Genomic DNA, 16,691 nt, shown 5'->3' with positions numbered 1-16,691 from the left:
GTTCCATTAGTGCCAATTAAATAATTCCACTAACAAAGGCTTTATTTATCTTTCCTGATTTGGAGCTTCACTTGATGTCTTCAACATATTAAATTCACATCATTTACTATAACTTGATTACTGACATATTTCTCCAGCATCACGTGCCTGGTTGATTAATTGTTGTGGTAGATGTCCACAACTCAACCTGAGCCACACTTTTTGCCTGGCTGACTAACTGGACACATCATAGTTATTGTGGCAACTTGTTCACTTTGTTGTCATTTTCCCCTTCCCTTTAGGAAGAAAAGGGACAAAAGAAAAAAAATCTTCACTTTTGGTGTGTTTTCTGTGGATCTTTTTCTTTCCTGTTATTAGATGATCGTTGCTCTTGAACTAGAATCAGAAATAGCACTACTGAAATTATTTGGATATTTTAGTAGAGCTCCCAGGCCTTTGCAGAGACACCAAGACAATGTGTATTGTGATGCTTCAAATTATTTATGAAGTAATATTGTATTGGGCTATTAGGTTTTGTTTCAATTCCATGATGAGCCATGCAAACTTTATTCAGCTGTAATATTTTGACAGGGCAATAAAGACTTTTGAGAGCAAAATTGCCATGAATAACAATTTTCGGCTTTTCTCAGTAAAAAGAAAAAGATGGGTGTTTGATGCTGGCAATATTATACATGGATTAAGTTCTTTTTCTGTCTTTAAATTAAGTTCTTATATGTAATTGGATCTGACTGGAGCTCAAACTCAAGATTTCACAGCTTTGCCTTGAAAACGACTTTAGTGCCATCAAGTTGATGGATTATGCATCTATAAGGGAAACAGCAGGGAAAATGTGCAAATTGGTTCTTGAGAAAACTTTTATTTATTTATTTATTTTTTGGCTCAAAACATTTGTAATTCTCATATTTATGAACACAGAAGAATAATGAAACATGGAAATAATTAATACCTAGAAAATTCTTGCAAAATTTTTTTCTTTGTTAAGTCTTGAAATACCAGAGCAAACAAAGCAAAATGCCAAAACCGAGTTTACCTTCTCCATTTTCTTGTAAGTATTCATTCCCCACCAGGATCAAGAAAATTGGCAACAGAAAATCCACAGCCTCATGTGAAATGTGCAGATTCTTCTTGGAACAGAGAAACCAAGCTAGTTTTACTGCCTTTTCTACGCCATGGGCTTGCTTTTTAACTATAATATCATTTTCCTTCTGCAATTTTAACCTGTGTGAGTATAGAGTACCAGTCACATGGAGGAGATAAAAGGACAGCAGTTCGCTTGGCACTAGCGAGTAGTAAACATGGTCCATTGACGTCAGAAGGGGAAAAAAAAATATCAAATTCCTTGTCAATGGAGAGACAAACTCAAGATAAAAATTCTATTACAAGGCAAAAAGGCACCTCTTACACTGCAAGAAAAATCAAGTCCCTCTCCCTATCATCATCCATATGCTACACTCCCCTTATGATGTGGTACTTGTGGAAATCCAATTCATCCAATCAGAATTCAAGGAACTCCATCATAAAAGCCCCAATAGATAGATAAGTGTACATACCCCAGTTTCTCTCTCCAAAAACCTGAAAACAAAACTCAACCTCAGAAATACACTTCCCATCATAATTTCAGTGACTACCAATTCTGCCACGTGTACTTCCCTCCTACCACTAACCATAATAACCAACCGTTGCAGTTCTAAATGTCTCTCTTCACCTTCTCTTCACACAAACGAAAATATAAGCCCATAATCTTTCACTTCCTGAAGAGCGAAAGAGGGAGAAGAAGAAGACACTCTACTGCAAAACCAGAACCTACACAGAATCAGAAATAAATTTATACCCTTTTTTGCTTCCAAATTCTGTTTTCTCTACCTACTTATCTCTTCCTCTCTAATTTAGAAGCAGAAAGGAGAAACAGAGGACTCTGTTTTTGAGTTGCTTGCTGTGAGATTTTATCAATAATGGCTTCTTTAGTGTCTTCACCATTTACCTTACCATCTTTAAAAGCTGACCAGCTCTCTTCACTCTCTCAAAAGCACTACTTTCTTCACTCGTTTCTACCCAAGAAAACCATACAGACAAACCCCAAATCCTCCATGAAAGTAAAATGTGCTGCAATTGGCAATGGCCTTTTCACACAAACCACCCCAGAAGTTCGCCGAATAGTGCCTGAAAATAACCAGAACCTCCCCACTGTGAAAATTGTCTACGTAGTCCTTGAAGCCCAGTACCAATCCTCACTTACTGCTGCAGTTCAATCTCTAAACGAGAATTCCAAATTTGCCTCATATGAAGTTGTTGGTTACTTGGTGGAGGAGCTTCGTGATGAATCCACATACAAAACTTTCTGCAAAGACCTTGAAGATGCAAATATCTTTATTGGGTCTTTGATTTTTGTTGAAGAGCTAGCATTGAAGGTTAAGACCGCTGTGGAGAAAGAGAGGGACAGGCTTGATGCCGTTTTGGTGTTCCCTTCAATGCCTGAGGTAATGAGGCTTAACAAATTGGGTTCTTTCAGTATGTCACAGCTTGGCCAATCAAAGAGTCCTTTCTTCCAATTGTTGAAGAGAAAGAAGCAAGGTGCAGGATTTGCTGAGAGCATGTTGAAGTTGGTCAGGACCTTGCCTAAGGTTTTGAAGTATTTGCCTAGTGACAAGGCTCAAGATGCTAGGCTTTATATCTTGAGTTTGCAGTTTTGGCTTGGTGGATCGCCAGATAACTTGCAGAATTTCTTGAAAATGATATCTGTCTCTTATGTGCCTGCACTGAAAGGGAAAAAGATTGAGTATTCTGATCCAGTTCTGTTCCTAGATAATGGAATTTGGCACCCTTTGGCTCCAACTATGTTTGATGATGTGAAGGAGTATTTGAATTGGTATGGAACTAGAAAGGATGCTAATGAGAAGCTTAAAGGCCCTAATGTACCAGTTATTGGGTTGATCTTGCAAAGAAGTCATATTGTAACTGGTGATGATGGTCACTATGTAGCTGTGATTATGGAGTTGGAGGCAAGAGGTGCTAAAGTGATCCCAATTTTTGCCGGTGCCCTCGACTTTTCAGGGCCAGTTGAGAGGTTTTTGATCGATCCAGTTACTAAGAAACCAATGGTGAATTCAGTGGTATCATTGACTGGTTTTGCTCTTGTTGGAGGCCCAGCAAGGCAGGACCATCCTAGAGCTGTTGAGGCACTGAGAAAGCTTGATGTGCCTTACATTGTTGCATTGCCTTTGGTGTTTCAAACAACTGAGGAATGGTTAAATAGTACTTTGGGGCTGCACCCAATTCAGGTGGCTTTGCAAGTTGCTCTTCCTGAGCTTGATGGTGGCATGGAGCCCATTGTTTTTGCCGGCCGGGACCCAAGAACAGGCAAGTTCCATTTTCTTGTTTGTTGTGTCTGATTTTTTTTTTTTTTTTTTTGGTTTACTCAATTTATGTAAAATCACTAGCTTCTGGAATTACTTCAAAAAGATGGATAATCAGTGCTGTTTAGGCAATTTATTCATTTTTACTTGCTTTTATTTACATGTTGAAGCCAAGTTTTTGGTCACTAACACGTTTCTAGAAATTTCTATATGTTCATATATTTTGTCACATTCTTTTAAGGGTTAATAGAAAATTCAATGTGACTGCAGGGAAATCACATGCTCTCCACAAGAGGGTGGAGCAACTATGCACCAGGGCAATCAGATGGGCTGAACTGAAAAGGAAATCCAAGGTAATTTGCTTTCTGACCTTTCTATATTTTGTTTATTAGAGGCTTGCTGGTTTCCTTTTCACCTTGCATTTACAAGAATAGATAAATTTAACAAGTCAATTAGAGGCTTCCTTTTCAGCTCTTAACCAGGAAGAGAAATAGAGTTCTATGCAAGGATTGCAAGGTCATTCTAGGAGAGGCTTTAACAAGTCAATATCGATTAGTGGTCTTAGATGTCAAGTTAGGAACAATTCAAGCAAGGTCAGAATAAATAATGTAGCTCGAACAAAGTGGTGAGAGTTCAAAAGAGTAAAGCAATTGAAGTTCAAAAATGAGCTTCTCGAGTCCGAAGCATGGAAGCTGGATATGGAGGCCAATGATATGTGGATACAGATGGCATCAAAGATTAGAGAAGTAGCTAGAAAAGTGCTTGGAGAGTCTAAAGGACATGGACCACCCTCAAAAGAGAGATGGTGGCAGAATGAGGAAGTACAAAAGGCAGTGAAGAGAAAAAGGAATGGTATAAGAAATTACCTAAATGTGATAATAATAAGGTATATGAACAATACAAGATAGCAAAGAAAGAGGTAAAAAAGGCAGTTAGTCAAGTAAGAGCATAAGCCTTTGAAAAGTTATATGAGAAATTTGGAACTAAAGAAGGGAGGAAAGGTATTTATAGATTAGCAAGGAGGAGAGAAAGGAAATGTCAAGATCTTAATCAAGTTAGGTGCATTAAGGATAAAGAAGGAAAAATATTGGTGAAAGACGAGGACATTAAAGAAAGATGGAGAAATTATTTTAATGATCTCTTTAATAATAGTCAAAATGGTAATAGCGTGAATATAAACTATAGAATAATAGAAAAGAATGTGAATTATACTAGAAGGATTAGATCTTTAGAAGTAAAAAAAGCACTTAAGAGAATGAAAGTGGGTAAAGCCTGTGGATCCGATGGAATACCAATTGAAGTGTGAAAGTGTTTGGGAGATATGGGAGTGGCATGATTAACTACATTATTTAATAAGATTCTAAACTCAAAGAAAATACCTGATGAATGGAGGAGGAGTATTTTAGTACCTATTTTTAAAAATAAGGAGACGTACAAGTTGCTCAAACTATAAGAGAATTAAACTCATGAGCCATACTATGAAGTTGTGGGAGAGAGTTGTGGAGCATCGACTACGTCATGATACTTCCATCTCTCTTAATCAATTTGGCTTCATGCCCGGTCGTTCAACTATGGAAGCGATCTTTCTCATTAGAAGCTTGATGGAGAAATATAGAGATGTGAAGAAAGATCTACACATGATTTTTATTGATTTGGAGAAGGCTTATGATAGTATTCCAAGAGATATCTTATAGAATGTGTTAGATCAAAAGAGGGTATCTATTAGGTACATACAAGTGTTGAAAGATATGTATGAAGTAGCAACTACTATTGTGCGCACAATGGGAGGGGACACAAGAGATTTTCCGATCTCAATTGGATTACACCAAGGATTAGCTATAAGCCCTTACCTTTTTACATTAGTTTTAGATGAATTGACGAAACATATACAAGAGAGTATTTCTTGGTGCATAATGTTTGCGGATGATATTGTTCTAATAGATGAGACGCGAGAAGGAGTCAATAGAAAGCTAGAGCTTTGGAGAAATACTCTAGAGTCAAAAGGCTTTAAGTTAAGTAGAACAAAAATAGAATACATGCATTGCAAATTCAGTGAAGGCCAAACTGGTGATAGGGAAGGAGCTAGTTTGGACGGAGTGGTACTATCCCAAAGTAATCACTTTAAATATCTCGTCTCAGTCCTTCAAGTAGATGGGGAATGTGAGGAGGATGCTAGTCATAGGATTAAAGCCGAATGGTTGAAGTGGAGACGTTCCACGGTAGTTTTATGTGATCGCATAATTTCCAATAAGTTGAAAGGAAAATTTTACCGTACAGCCATACGACCGGTTATGTTATATGGTAGTGAGTATTGGGCACTGAAGGAGTCGTATGCGTCTAAGATAAGAGTTGTAGAGATGAGAATGTTAAGTTGGATGAGTTGCCATACTGGACTAGATAAAGTCTGTAATGAGAGTATTAGAGAAAAGGTAGGAGTGGTGCCAATTGATGATAAGTTGAGAGAAGGGAGATTGAGGTGGTTTGGTCATTTGAAGCGTAGACATACGGAGGCTCCAGTTAGACAAGTAGAGCACATTAGGTTAGAGGATAGAAAGAAAAAAAAGGGTAGACCTAAATTGACTTGGAGGAGAGTAGTACAACACGACTTAGAAGCATTACACATTTCTGAGGATTTAACCCAAAATCGTTTAGAGTGGAGAAAGAGAATCCATATAGCCAACTCCAAATTTTTGAGATAAAAATTTAGTTGAGTTGGGTTGAGTTGAGTTTATTTACAAGAATAGATAAAGTCTTCTGCAACAGTGCATAATGCTTAGACAATCTTCCTATACACTTCATTGCCCTATCCCACCTTGATTTCATTATTTGAAAAGTACAATGATAATTTTATGGAATCAGAGACTGGAAATTATTGAAGTGTGTTCTAGACCTGGCCACTGGGCTGGTTCCGGTTCACCTAAAAGGGTGAATCGAAATCGAAACCATGAACCCCTACGGTTTCGGTTTCGGTTCTGGTTCAATCTAGGTCCAAATCGAAAGGTTTATAATTTTTTTCAGATTTTTTTTAAATATAAAAAAGGTGGTTCAGACCGAAACCATCCGGTTCAGTTCTAGTTCAATTCCAATCCGATTCTTTTATGGTTTGAGTCATAGACAGGTTTGACCATTTCCGATCTGGAATCGGCCATTGGCCAGGTCTAGATTGTTCACTCAAATTTGGAATTATGAATGATCAATTTAATTTTATCAATTATATACATAACCTATCGTGTTAGCATCAGTTGTAGCTAAATTTGGAATTGCAAATGCTGAACTTCTCAAATTGCTAACATGATTTATATTTTATTGATGTTTTTCATGTTAGCATATTATATGGTATATCAGTAGGAAAACTAAAACATTTTGAAAGAAAATGACTTTCCCTTGTCATAAAAGTCATTTTCCAAACTTTAACAATCATATTAAAGAATACATCATTTCCCAAACACTATGTCTTCTCCCTCTACTCCTTCCTTCACAATATATTTCTCTGAAGTTTTTATACGCCATGTTAACAATTTTGGGAGTTATTGCTTGTGCTCTTCTAACTTTGGCTATAATTGACACCAATATGACAAGTTGTGTATATAATTAAAATTTTAAAAGGATTGACCATAATTGTAAATAAGAGCAAAAGTTTGGACTTTTTTTGTCAATAACCTTTAATTTATTTATGAATCCATGCTTGCTTATGACAAAAGGGAAACGTATGGGGGGAATATGTTGTCCATAGCTACCATCTTACTCACATAAGACAAATGCCAAACACACACACACACACACACACGCACGCACACACTTAATAAGCTATAATTTGCATGCTTTAATAAAAGTTTAGCATCTCAGCTTGATGCTGATGGAAAAGATAGATAAGGAGAACTGGACAAGTTGCCCCCTCTTCTACCTTTTCCTTTGGGGGTTCATCTCACTTTACGACAGAGAGTTTAATGGAACTAGAGTTACCTCTGATGTGAATGCGATGATAGTTTTAGGGACTTACTGACTGTTATCATTATTTCCATTAGAAAACAAAGTCTTCTAGTCATGAAGATTAACATCTCATTTCTTTTCTCATTTTTATCCAATAAGATCATACATGAACTTGTTTCAATTTATTTTAATAAGCATGTTTTGACAAGTTTGTACACTAGTGCAGGCTGAGAAAAAGTTGGCAATCACTGTATTCAGTTTTCCTCCGGACAAGGGGAATATTGGGACAGCAGCCTACCTTAACGTCTTCTCCTCCATCTACTCAGTTCTAAAGGACCTCAAAAAAGATGGTTACAATGTTGAGGGCCTTCCAGAGACTTCAGAAGCTTTAATTGAAGACATAATTCATGATAAAGAGGCTCAATTTAGCAGTCCAAACCTGAACATTGCTTACAAAATGGGTGTTCGGGAATACCAAAGTCTTACTCCCTATGCCACAGCATTGGAAGAAAACTGGGGAAAACCTCCAGGCAATTTGAATTCTGATGGAGAGAATCTCTTGGTGTATGGAAAACAGTATGGTAATGTCTTCATTGGAGTCCAGCCTACTTTTGGCTACGAGGGTGATCCTATGCGGCTGCTATTCTCCAAATCTGCTAGCCCACATCATGGCTTTGCAGCTTACTACTCCTTTGTAGAGAAAATTTTCAATGCTGATGCAGTACTTCATTTTGGTACTCATGGTTCACTTGAATTTATGCCAGGAAAGCAAGTGGGAATGAGTGATGTGTGTTATCCTGACAGTCTCATTGGGAATATCCCCAATGTCTACTATTATGCAGCTAATAACCCATCTGAAGCCACCATTGCAAAACGTCGAAGCTACGCAAACACCATTAGCTATTTGACACCTCCAGCTGAAAATGCTGGGCTTTACAAGGGCCTCAAGCAGTTGAGTGAGCTTATCTCCTCATACCAGTCACTTAAAGACACAGGCCGTGGACCGCAAATTGTAAGCTCCATTATTAGTACTGCAAAGCAATGTAATCTTGACAAGGATGTCGAACTTCCTGATGAGGGGGAGGAGATCCCTGCAAAGGAGAGAGATCTTGTGGTTGGAAAGGTGTACTCCAAAATCATGGAAATTGAGTCCCGGCTTTTGCCATGTGGGCTTCATGTCATTGGGGAGCCTCCATCTGCCATGGAAGCAGTTGCAACTCTAGTCAATATTGCAGCACTGAATCGTCCTGAAGATGGGATTTCCTCACTTCCAACTATTTTAGCTGAAACTGTTGGACAAAACATTGAGGAAGTTTATAGAGGAAGTGACAAAGGAATCTTGAAGGATGTAGAGCTTCTCCGGCAAATAACTGAGGCATCACGTGGCGCCATCTCTGCCTTTGTAGAGAGAACAACAAATAAGAAGGGTCAAGTTGTAGATGTTACTAATAAACTTAGCTCAATCCTTGGATTTGGTATCAATGAACCATGGGTCCAATACTTGTCAAACACCAAATTTTACCGGGCAGATAGAGAGAAGCTGAGAACATTGTTCCAGTTCCTTGGAGAGTGTTTGAAATTGGTTGTTGCTGATAATGAGTTAGGGAGTCTGAAACAAGCTTTAGAGGGCAAATATGTGGAGCCAGGTCCTGGTGGTGACCCAATTAGAAACCCAAAGGTGTTGCCAACAGGAAAGAATATCCATGCACTGGACCCACAAGCCATTCCTACAACAGCAGCAATGCAGAGTGCAAAAGTTGTGGTGGATAGATTAATTGAGAGGCAGAAGGCTGACAATGGTGGAAAATATCCTGAGACAATTGCACTTGTATTGTGGGGAACTGATAACATCAAGACTTATGGTGAGTCCTTAGCTCAGGTCTTGTGGATGATTGGCGTGAAGCCAGTTGCTGATACCTTTGGTAGAGTTAACCGGGTGGAACCAGTCAGTCTCGAAGAGCTTGGAAGGCCTAGGATTGATGTTGTTGTCAATTGCTCAGGAGTTTTCAGAGATCTTTTTATCAACCAGGTAGAAAGTCTTTTCATGTTCTGCTTTTGTTTCTAAGAGAAGCTCATGGGAATCACTTGACAATCCTGTGCTTAAAAATTAGTTATCATGTTATATTCTTGTAGATGTTTAACATGTCCATTGTTCTACTTTGTCCACAGATGAACCTCTTGGACCGTGCAGTGAAGATGGTGGCTGAACTTGATGAGCCAGCTGACCAAAACTATGTCAGGAAGCATGCCTTAGAACAAGCTGAAGCCCTTGGCATTGATGTTCGAGAAGCTGCAACTCGAGTATTCTCTAATGCCTCTGGATCCTACTCCTCAAACATAAACCTTGCAGTGGAGAATTCTTCCTGGAATGATGAAAATCAACTTCAAGACATGTATTTGAGCCGGAAGTCCTTTGCCTTTGATTGTGATGCTCCAGGTGCAGGCATGATGGAGAAAAGACAAGTGTTTGAGATGGTTCTGAGCACAGCAGATGCCACATTCCAAAACCTTGATTCCTCAGAAATTTCCCTCACTGATGTAAGCCACTACTTTGATTCAGACCCAACAAACCTAGTGCAGAACTTGAGGAAGGATAAAAAGAAGCCTAGTGCATATATAGCAGACACAACAACTGCTAATGCTCAGGTTAGCAATTTAGCAATTCCTAAGATTTTAGATCAAAATCACTTGTGCTAGAGCTAACCAATTTCAAATTTGTCTCCATCAGGTTCGCACACTATCTGAGACTGTACGACTTGATGCACGAACCAAATTGCTGAACCCCAAGTGGTATGAAGGAATGATGTCTAGTGGATATGAGGGTGTTCGTGAAATTGAGAAGCGGCTAACAAATACAGTTGGATGGAGTGCAACCTCAGGCCAAGTCGACAACTGGGTGTATGAAGAGGCAAACTCAACTTTCATCCAAGATGAGGAGATGCTGAATAGACTGATAAGCACTAATCCGAATTCATTTAGGAAGTTAGTGCAGACATTCTTAGAGGCCAATGGCCGCGGGTATTGGGAAACTTCACAGGAAAATATTGAGAAGTTGAGGCAGCTCTACTCAGAAGTTGAAGACAAGATTGAAGGCATTGATAGGTAAACAGGAAGCCTAAGTGCAAATATTGATAGACATTGTTGATTTAGGTGATGAACCTGAGCTCTTCCTCTCTTGAGATGTAAAATTTGTTTATAAAAATGGGGTTGTAATCCAATTCCCCTTTTCAAAATCTTTTTACTCGGTTCCTGCCAAATTCGAAGAAGAAAGTGGCATAATTTGATGACAAATGACAATGATCCCACTCCATATCAACCAAATGAAAATATTGCCTCAGCTCCTATCAGACTATAACCAGTAACCAGTATTTTGTACTCCTATTTCTTGAGACAGCAAAAGATTTGAAACATTTTATCATTAAAGGGAATACCCAATCAGTAAATGAATCATACAAGGTAAATCTACAAAGAAATAAAAAATTTACAATTACAAAAGGTATAAAAAGAAAAGAGCCCTCCCTATTGAGAAAAATTAAACAGAATTTTGGTATAAGAGTTACAAAATGGTACAGTTTCTGTCTCTATTTATCAAAAAGATGCTTTTACCTTAAAACTAACTCCTTTAGGAGAGGGTCACCTTCTGCCATTATTCTTACCAGCTTTATGAAATCTTGTTCACTTGACACATTCCACGGGTGAATAGCAGGTGCTCGAGCAGAATAAATTGTTGAATTAGTTGACGGTGGCTTCTGTTTATATAGCATTGTACTAAGCACAGAGTCAAAATTCTGAGGCGAATCCATTGAAAGAAAGAACATAGGTATGGCAATTTTGTGATGGATTTCCAGATCATCCAAAAGGCTGACAAGATCTACAAAGTCAGCTACATAATGATGAGGAATGTAGAATATCTCAGAACTGCATATCGTGATGCTCTGATCACTCTTCATAGCATCCTTATAATTTACTTGGAAGTGAACAGGCATTGAACCAACAACTTTTTTTACCATTTCAGCTTGTTTGCCATGCCAATCTGAGTTTCCTTTGGTTGACACAGTAAGCCAGGATTTCGAAATCTATACCAAAGAGACTTGTTAGAATCATGATATGCATAAGGTATCATCAAGAACCATTGAATCTACAATGCTGTTTATAAAACCAGAGTATTGCCCGTCTTTGTAATATTGATAACATGTGCATTCTAGTATAACGAAATACAGTAGCAACAAGATTCAATTAGCAACAAATTTCTGAGGTTCAGATTCATGTTCAAAAGCACAAAAGATTTTTTTTTTCTAAAGAAGATTATCTTAAAAGGAAAATGGTAAGATGAACAAGAAAATGGGGCAATGGAAGGGGTGAAAAAGTTACCTTATCAGTAATCCATAGCTTACTCTTGTCAGCCAGAAGCAAATTCCAATAATTGAGGACAGTATCATCCTTAAGGAATAAAAAGCCTTCTGCACTAGCAAACCGATGAAATATCTTGGGCAGATGCCTGTAACCAAAAAACAAAAAAAAGGGGGTAAAGAAGTTAAAATCAATTTGCGGTGAAAGACATGGGATATTGTTGAGTAGGGAAGAGGCTAAAACTTCATTTTGCCTATTCCATGATCATCAACAATAAATGCATCCCTAGAAACCAAGATTTTGACAACGTAACACCCAAGTGTAGCTTCTAAGAGAAGTTAAAAATAATAACAGCAACAACCTCAATTTGAGAAGACCCTTGAACAAATTTTGCCTAAATTATGGTATGAGAGAGAGAGATGAGAAAAGATAAAAATGCATCCATAAAGGAAAAGACAAACATGGTCACGATAACATATGCAATTTTAGCTAGAGTTTGAAATTGTAATACCACAAGTAAAACGGTGGGGAACTAACATCGTCGTGAGAGCTGAGCCTTCTAAGGCTAGGAACAAACCTTCCCCCCCTCCCCACGCTCACAGGAGGTAATTGACCACCTCATACTCAGCAACAGCTACTTAGTTAGCTGCAATAAGATGCCAACCATGATTTTTGTGCCTACCTTAGCTAGATTTAACTAGGGATACCAACAAGTCAGTAGTTGTCTTCCAATTAGAAAAAACTCAAAAGTACTTGTTGCAGTTTGCACTAATTATCAAACATATATTTCTTCCAGCATCCAATTCCCCCTTCAGAATTAGATATATGTAAATTCAAAAGCTCACACTTGTAAATCAGCACCAACAATACGGATGGACTAACAGTGATATAATTTGTCCTGACTTGAACATCAAGGCCAAAATATCATGTTTGCTGCTGATTGCAAAATACCTAACCAACAAGGCAACTTGGAGGGCAGGTGGGTGATTAGACTCACCAATTATGATCCCTAAGGCCATATATTCCCAGTAAAACAATCTGAATATAACAAGAATTAAAAATTTTTTTCCAGGATTAAATGATAACTCAAAACCAAAAATTTGAAAAGAGACGTGGTCAGTTTCTGTGTTAACTTCATTGTCCTAATCCTTACTGAAGAAACAGCCAAACACATAGTCAGCATACTCATTTACAAAATCAAACAACGTTTTGTCATCTGCACTCAATGAATTTCAATAATTTGAGGCAGGTTTATATTGGCTGTGATGACTTATGTGATAGAATCTAAATAAATCAACAGGAAAGGATTCCTAAGAAAAAGCCACAAAGTTGGGACACTACTTTTTTAAAATGTTCAGATGTTCTAATTGGCAACATTTTATAGTAAACCAATTGCAAGTTTTGCCTGATCTATGAGTGCAGGCATGCGTGAGGCAATGAACTTCATATTTTGACTTACTAGGCAATGCAAATAGCAAATGGACTCTAAAGCAAATAGAAATCAAATTCTTTAAGAAACTTCAGAAAAGAGGGAAAAGGGGGGGACTCATGCATGAGGTCTGCTCATTGCAAGGAAGCTATTTCTATGTTATCAAATTGTGACCTGCAGAAACACACCTTACCATTGCACCAAGGACAAAAACAAGTTTAGGTTTTAAAGTTACCTCAAGAAAACATAATTATTTATGTTCTCAAAATGTTGATGAAATTTTAACCCCTAATTGATCATTGACATTCAGAGGTTAGTTTGGACACAAATGATGCATGTATATACAAATGCAATAAACACATGCATACACTTTCATGTGACAGCAACAACCATCAAATTTCATGCTTTAACATCCAAATGCACAGGACTTCAACATGATGAACTCAGATATCAATTTCTTAGAGACAATTCTATGGTTTCCAGAGACACTTTAATACAACTAAGGAAAATCAGCCCCACCAAGATACTCTGTTAACCCAGCTAACACAAAAGTTCTGCCCTCAGAACTTTTTATACTTTGAATTCCTCATCAACAGAAGGAAAAGTGCAAGTCATAATTAGAATTCATCGATCTGCTCAATCAAGGTTGAGTAATCAACTATCTAAACCTAGATTCAAATTTACCTGAATTTGAAAGATCATTCCAGTTACAGTCTAATTCGACAGAAGATAAACAAATAGAAGGTCGGCATTACATGCTCTTTCACAGAAATAGTCAATTATAATGCAAAACAAGCAAAATGTATATCATTATTATATCAAAACTTACTTGTATAATTGCTCCAAATTGCCCTCTTCAACAGCAAGATCCTCGTTCTTCTGCTGTGACAAAATAACCACTGTTTTGAATATCCTCCCATAAAGCAATCTCCATTCCAAAGCAGTCCGTTCCACAGGCCCAGTGCAAAACATAATAAGCACAACATTTCCAAAATTCTTCCTCCACCGAATCAAGTTGCCAATCTCATAACTCACGGTCCCTGTTTCCTCTACTCCAAGATGCACAGATGGCAGCTTACGAGGGATAAACTCCCTTCGATCCCCATGGCCAATACTTGCCCCTGGCCGATCCAATTCCAGTGACATTAACCTAGGCTGCTGATATCCAACAGCAATCAAGTCCTGAAGCCAAGCAGCAGTAAACTTCACATCCTGCTCTGTCCAAAAGCCCTCCTCTGCCATTGCATAACTCAACTCCAAAATCTTTTCAAACAACCTATGTTTATTCGACCTCCATGCTACCAAGAACTTAATCAGCCTCCCTACATTTACATGAAGATCCTTCTCTTCCGAAAAAGGGTATCCCTTAATACTATCATATCTATTAATAGTAGGTGGGTAAACCACAACATACCCACCAATCTCCCACAAAAGCCTTTGCCCCCAATAGCCCCTTAACACATCAGAGGCCATTGAGCTTACTGAAACCGGAAGCATCAAACCCCAAAAAGCCGATGAATGGTACATTGTATTCAATGAATTCACTGGCACCATTATCCCCTGGGGCAATGCCACTTTAGGGGCATGCTCATCAAACCTAATATCAAAAGCTTCCAAACCAGATTTCCTAGTAAAATAAAAGACAGAATCAACATCTGGCAATCCATTCGAAATCCCTTGCTGAATAAAATGTTTCCCACCAAAAATCTCAGTGTAGAACTCTTCGTGGTCAATTTCACCCACATTCTCCAATGGCAACCCTCTAGGCCAAACCGACCTCTGCCCAAAATGAATGTAAGGATTCAACACAGTCCTATTCTCATTATCATGACTGTACTGCAATATAGTCTCTTGCCTAGCTCCCTCTCCAATTAATTCCACATCAAAATGCTTCCCTAAATCTCCTCCAATCACCTCACCACGATCATCAGCGTCGAAGATTTTCTTGGCCCCATGCTGGACAGCAAATAAATACCCAACGCTTTTCCTAACATAAGAATCATATGGCACAAAATCCACAACCCTAAACCCCAAACTCGCTTGCTGCTCCAAAGACAAGTATATCGCACCCTTTAACGCCCAATCTCTCGGGCTCTTCGAATTCCCAATAGCCAGCAACTGCCAGCCCTTAATTTTAACGAGTTTCTTAAGCGAATCAGAGGGATAATCAGAGACCGAAACAATGATCCATCTCTCAGTGCGAAAATTGGCATAGGTAGAAGCCGTATCAGCAATAGGTGGGATGTGATTCCAGTTAATATGGGGAAATGGGAGGGTTTTCTCAATGGGTTGAGACTTGGATTGAAGATAAAGAAAGGCGGCAGTGTCACCAGTATTCCGAAGGAAGAAGACGGCGGCGACGGTGGCAATGAGGAAAAAACAGATGATGATCTTGTAGAGGTTTTCAGAGAACCAGGTGGAGAAATCAAGGGATTTGGAGGGAGAGAAACGGTAATCCTGGTGTTGGTGGTGGTGATGGTGGTTGCTGTTGTGGTTTGGATGGAGGGTGGTAGGAAGCGGTCTTGAGGATTTGGGGGCTGCTGCACGGCCCTGGACCAACATTGGTGACCCCCCAAAAGAATTTCTGAAAATTACTTAACACGGAAACACACACACACCAACCCTTTGCCCGTCTCTCAGCAATAGAGCAAATTGTGAGCTCAGTAACTGGAAAGACTGAAAGCTAGAACTTCTGAATCTCCTCCAATCTTTACTCCTCCTAAAGACCGAGTCTTTTCAGTTATGTGTAAATAAAAAACATTTCTTTTTCGTTTTTGTCGGTTTCTCTCTCTAAATCTTATCTTTTTCTTTTTCTTCCTCTCTCTACAAGCCCATTTGTCGCTGTGACTGTGAGTGGTGGCTCAGGGGGCCAGACGTTGGTTGCCGACGGAAATGGTACGGTGGGGGTTTCTTAGGCTTTAATATAATAATGTAATGTAACGTACCTGCCTCTGGTTTTGGTGGGTGGGGTCGGCTGACAGTCACTGTCAATGTCACAGTCACTGTCACAATTTCCTTTTCTTCTTTCTCTATCAACTTGTGTACATATTTAATGGACTTCTGATACTTATATGATGGCTGATCTGGACAATTCGCTAATAATTAGTGTAATTTGGCAATTAGCAGGTTGGCTGAAGCTTTGCTCATCTGTCATGTCGTTAACCACTCTAAAATTTATTGTTTAATTCTTTTAAATTAATATATTTAATTTTTTTATTTAAAAAATATATTATTTAATTTTTATATCTTTTTCTATTTATTCTTTAAACTCTTTTATTAATTTAAATTAAATTTGTTATTAATTAATATATTAAGAAGAGAAATAAGTTATTATTATAAAAATTAAATTTTCATTTATTTTATAAAAAATAATTTATATATAAAAAATATTTTATATAAAAAATATATTTGACAAAAAAATATTTTTATTATTTAATTATAATATTAAATTAATAATATATATTTATATATAAATATTTTTATATTTTAATAAAATTATTAAAATTTAAAAAATAAAAAAAATCTTTTTAAAAAAAAATTATTTTTTTAAATGACTTATATTTTTCTTTGAGAAGAAAAATATGTTTTATTGACTTATTTTTAAAATATCTCAAATGTTAAAAAATATA

The 16,691-nt window shown here is 37.8% G+C and overlaps 2 protein-coding genes across 2 annotated transcripts; one reads left to right on the top strand and one right to left on the bottom strand.

Moving 5' to 3' along the window:
• Positions 1 to 1,570: 1,570 nt before the first annotated feature.
• On the top strand, positions 1,571 to 10,516 carry LOC110659585 (magnesium-chelatase subunit ChlH, chloroplastic). Its single transcript, XM_021817549.2, has 5 exons — positions 1,571 to 3,357; positions 3,624 to 3,706; positions 7,510 to 9,312; positions 9,453 to 9,929; positions 10,012 to 10,516. The coding sequence occupies exons 1-5, from the start codon at positions 1,953 to 1,955 to the stop codon at positions 10,387 to 10,389; spliced, it is 4,146 nt and encodes a 1,381-aa protein (XP_021673241.2). The 5' UTR covers positions 1,571 to 1,952; the 3' UTR covers positions 10,390 to 10,516.
• Positions 10,517 to 10,682: 166 nt separating this feature from the next.
• Positions 10,683 to 16,063, bottom strand: LOC110659587 (probable glycosyltransferase STELLO1). The gene is made up of 3 exons (XM_058147280.1): positions 13,892 to 16,063; positions 11,655 to 11,781; positions 10,683 to 11,359 (listed from the first exon to the last, which is right to left on the bottom strand). The coding sequence occupies exons 1-3, from the start codon at positions 15,622 to 15,624 to the stop codon at positions 10,886 to 10,888; spliced, it is 2,334 nt and encodes a 777-aa protein (XP_058003263.1). The 5' UTR covers positions 15,625 to 16,063; the 3' UTR covers positions 10,683 to 10,885.
• Between the last annotated feature and the right edge of the window lie 628 nt (positions 16,064 to 16,691).

This window comes from Hevea brasiliensis, chromosome 5 (genome assembly GCF_030052815.1).
Source record: "Hevea brasiliensis isolate MT/VB/25A 57/8 chromosome 5, ASM3005281v1, whole genome shotgun sequence".
Taxonomy (NCBI): Eukaryota; Viridiplantae; Streptophyta; class Magnoliopsida; order Malpighiales; family Euphorbiaceae; genus Hevea; species Hevea brasiliensis.
The sequence above is the reverse complement of the archived record's forward strand: the minus strand, read 5'-3'. Positions and strand labels throughout refer to the sequence as shown.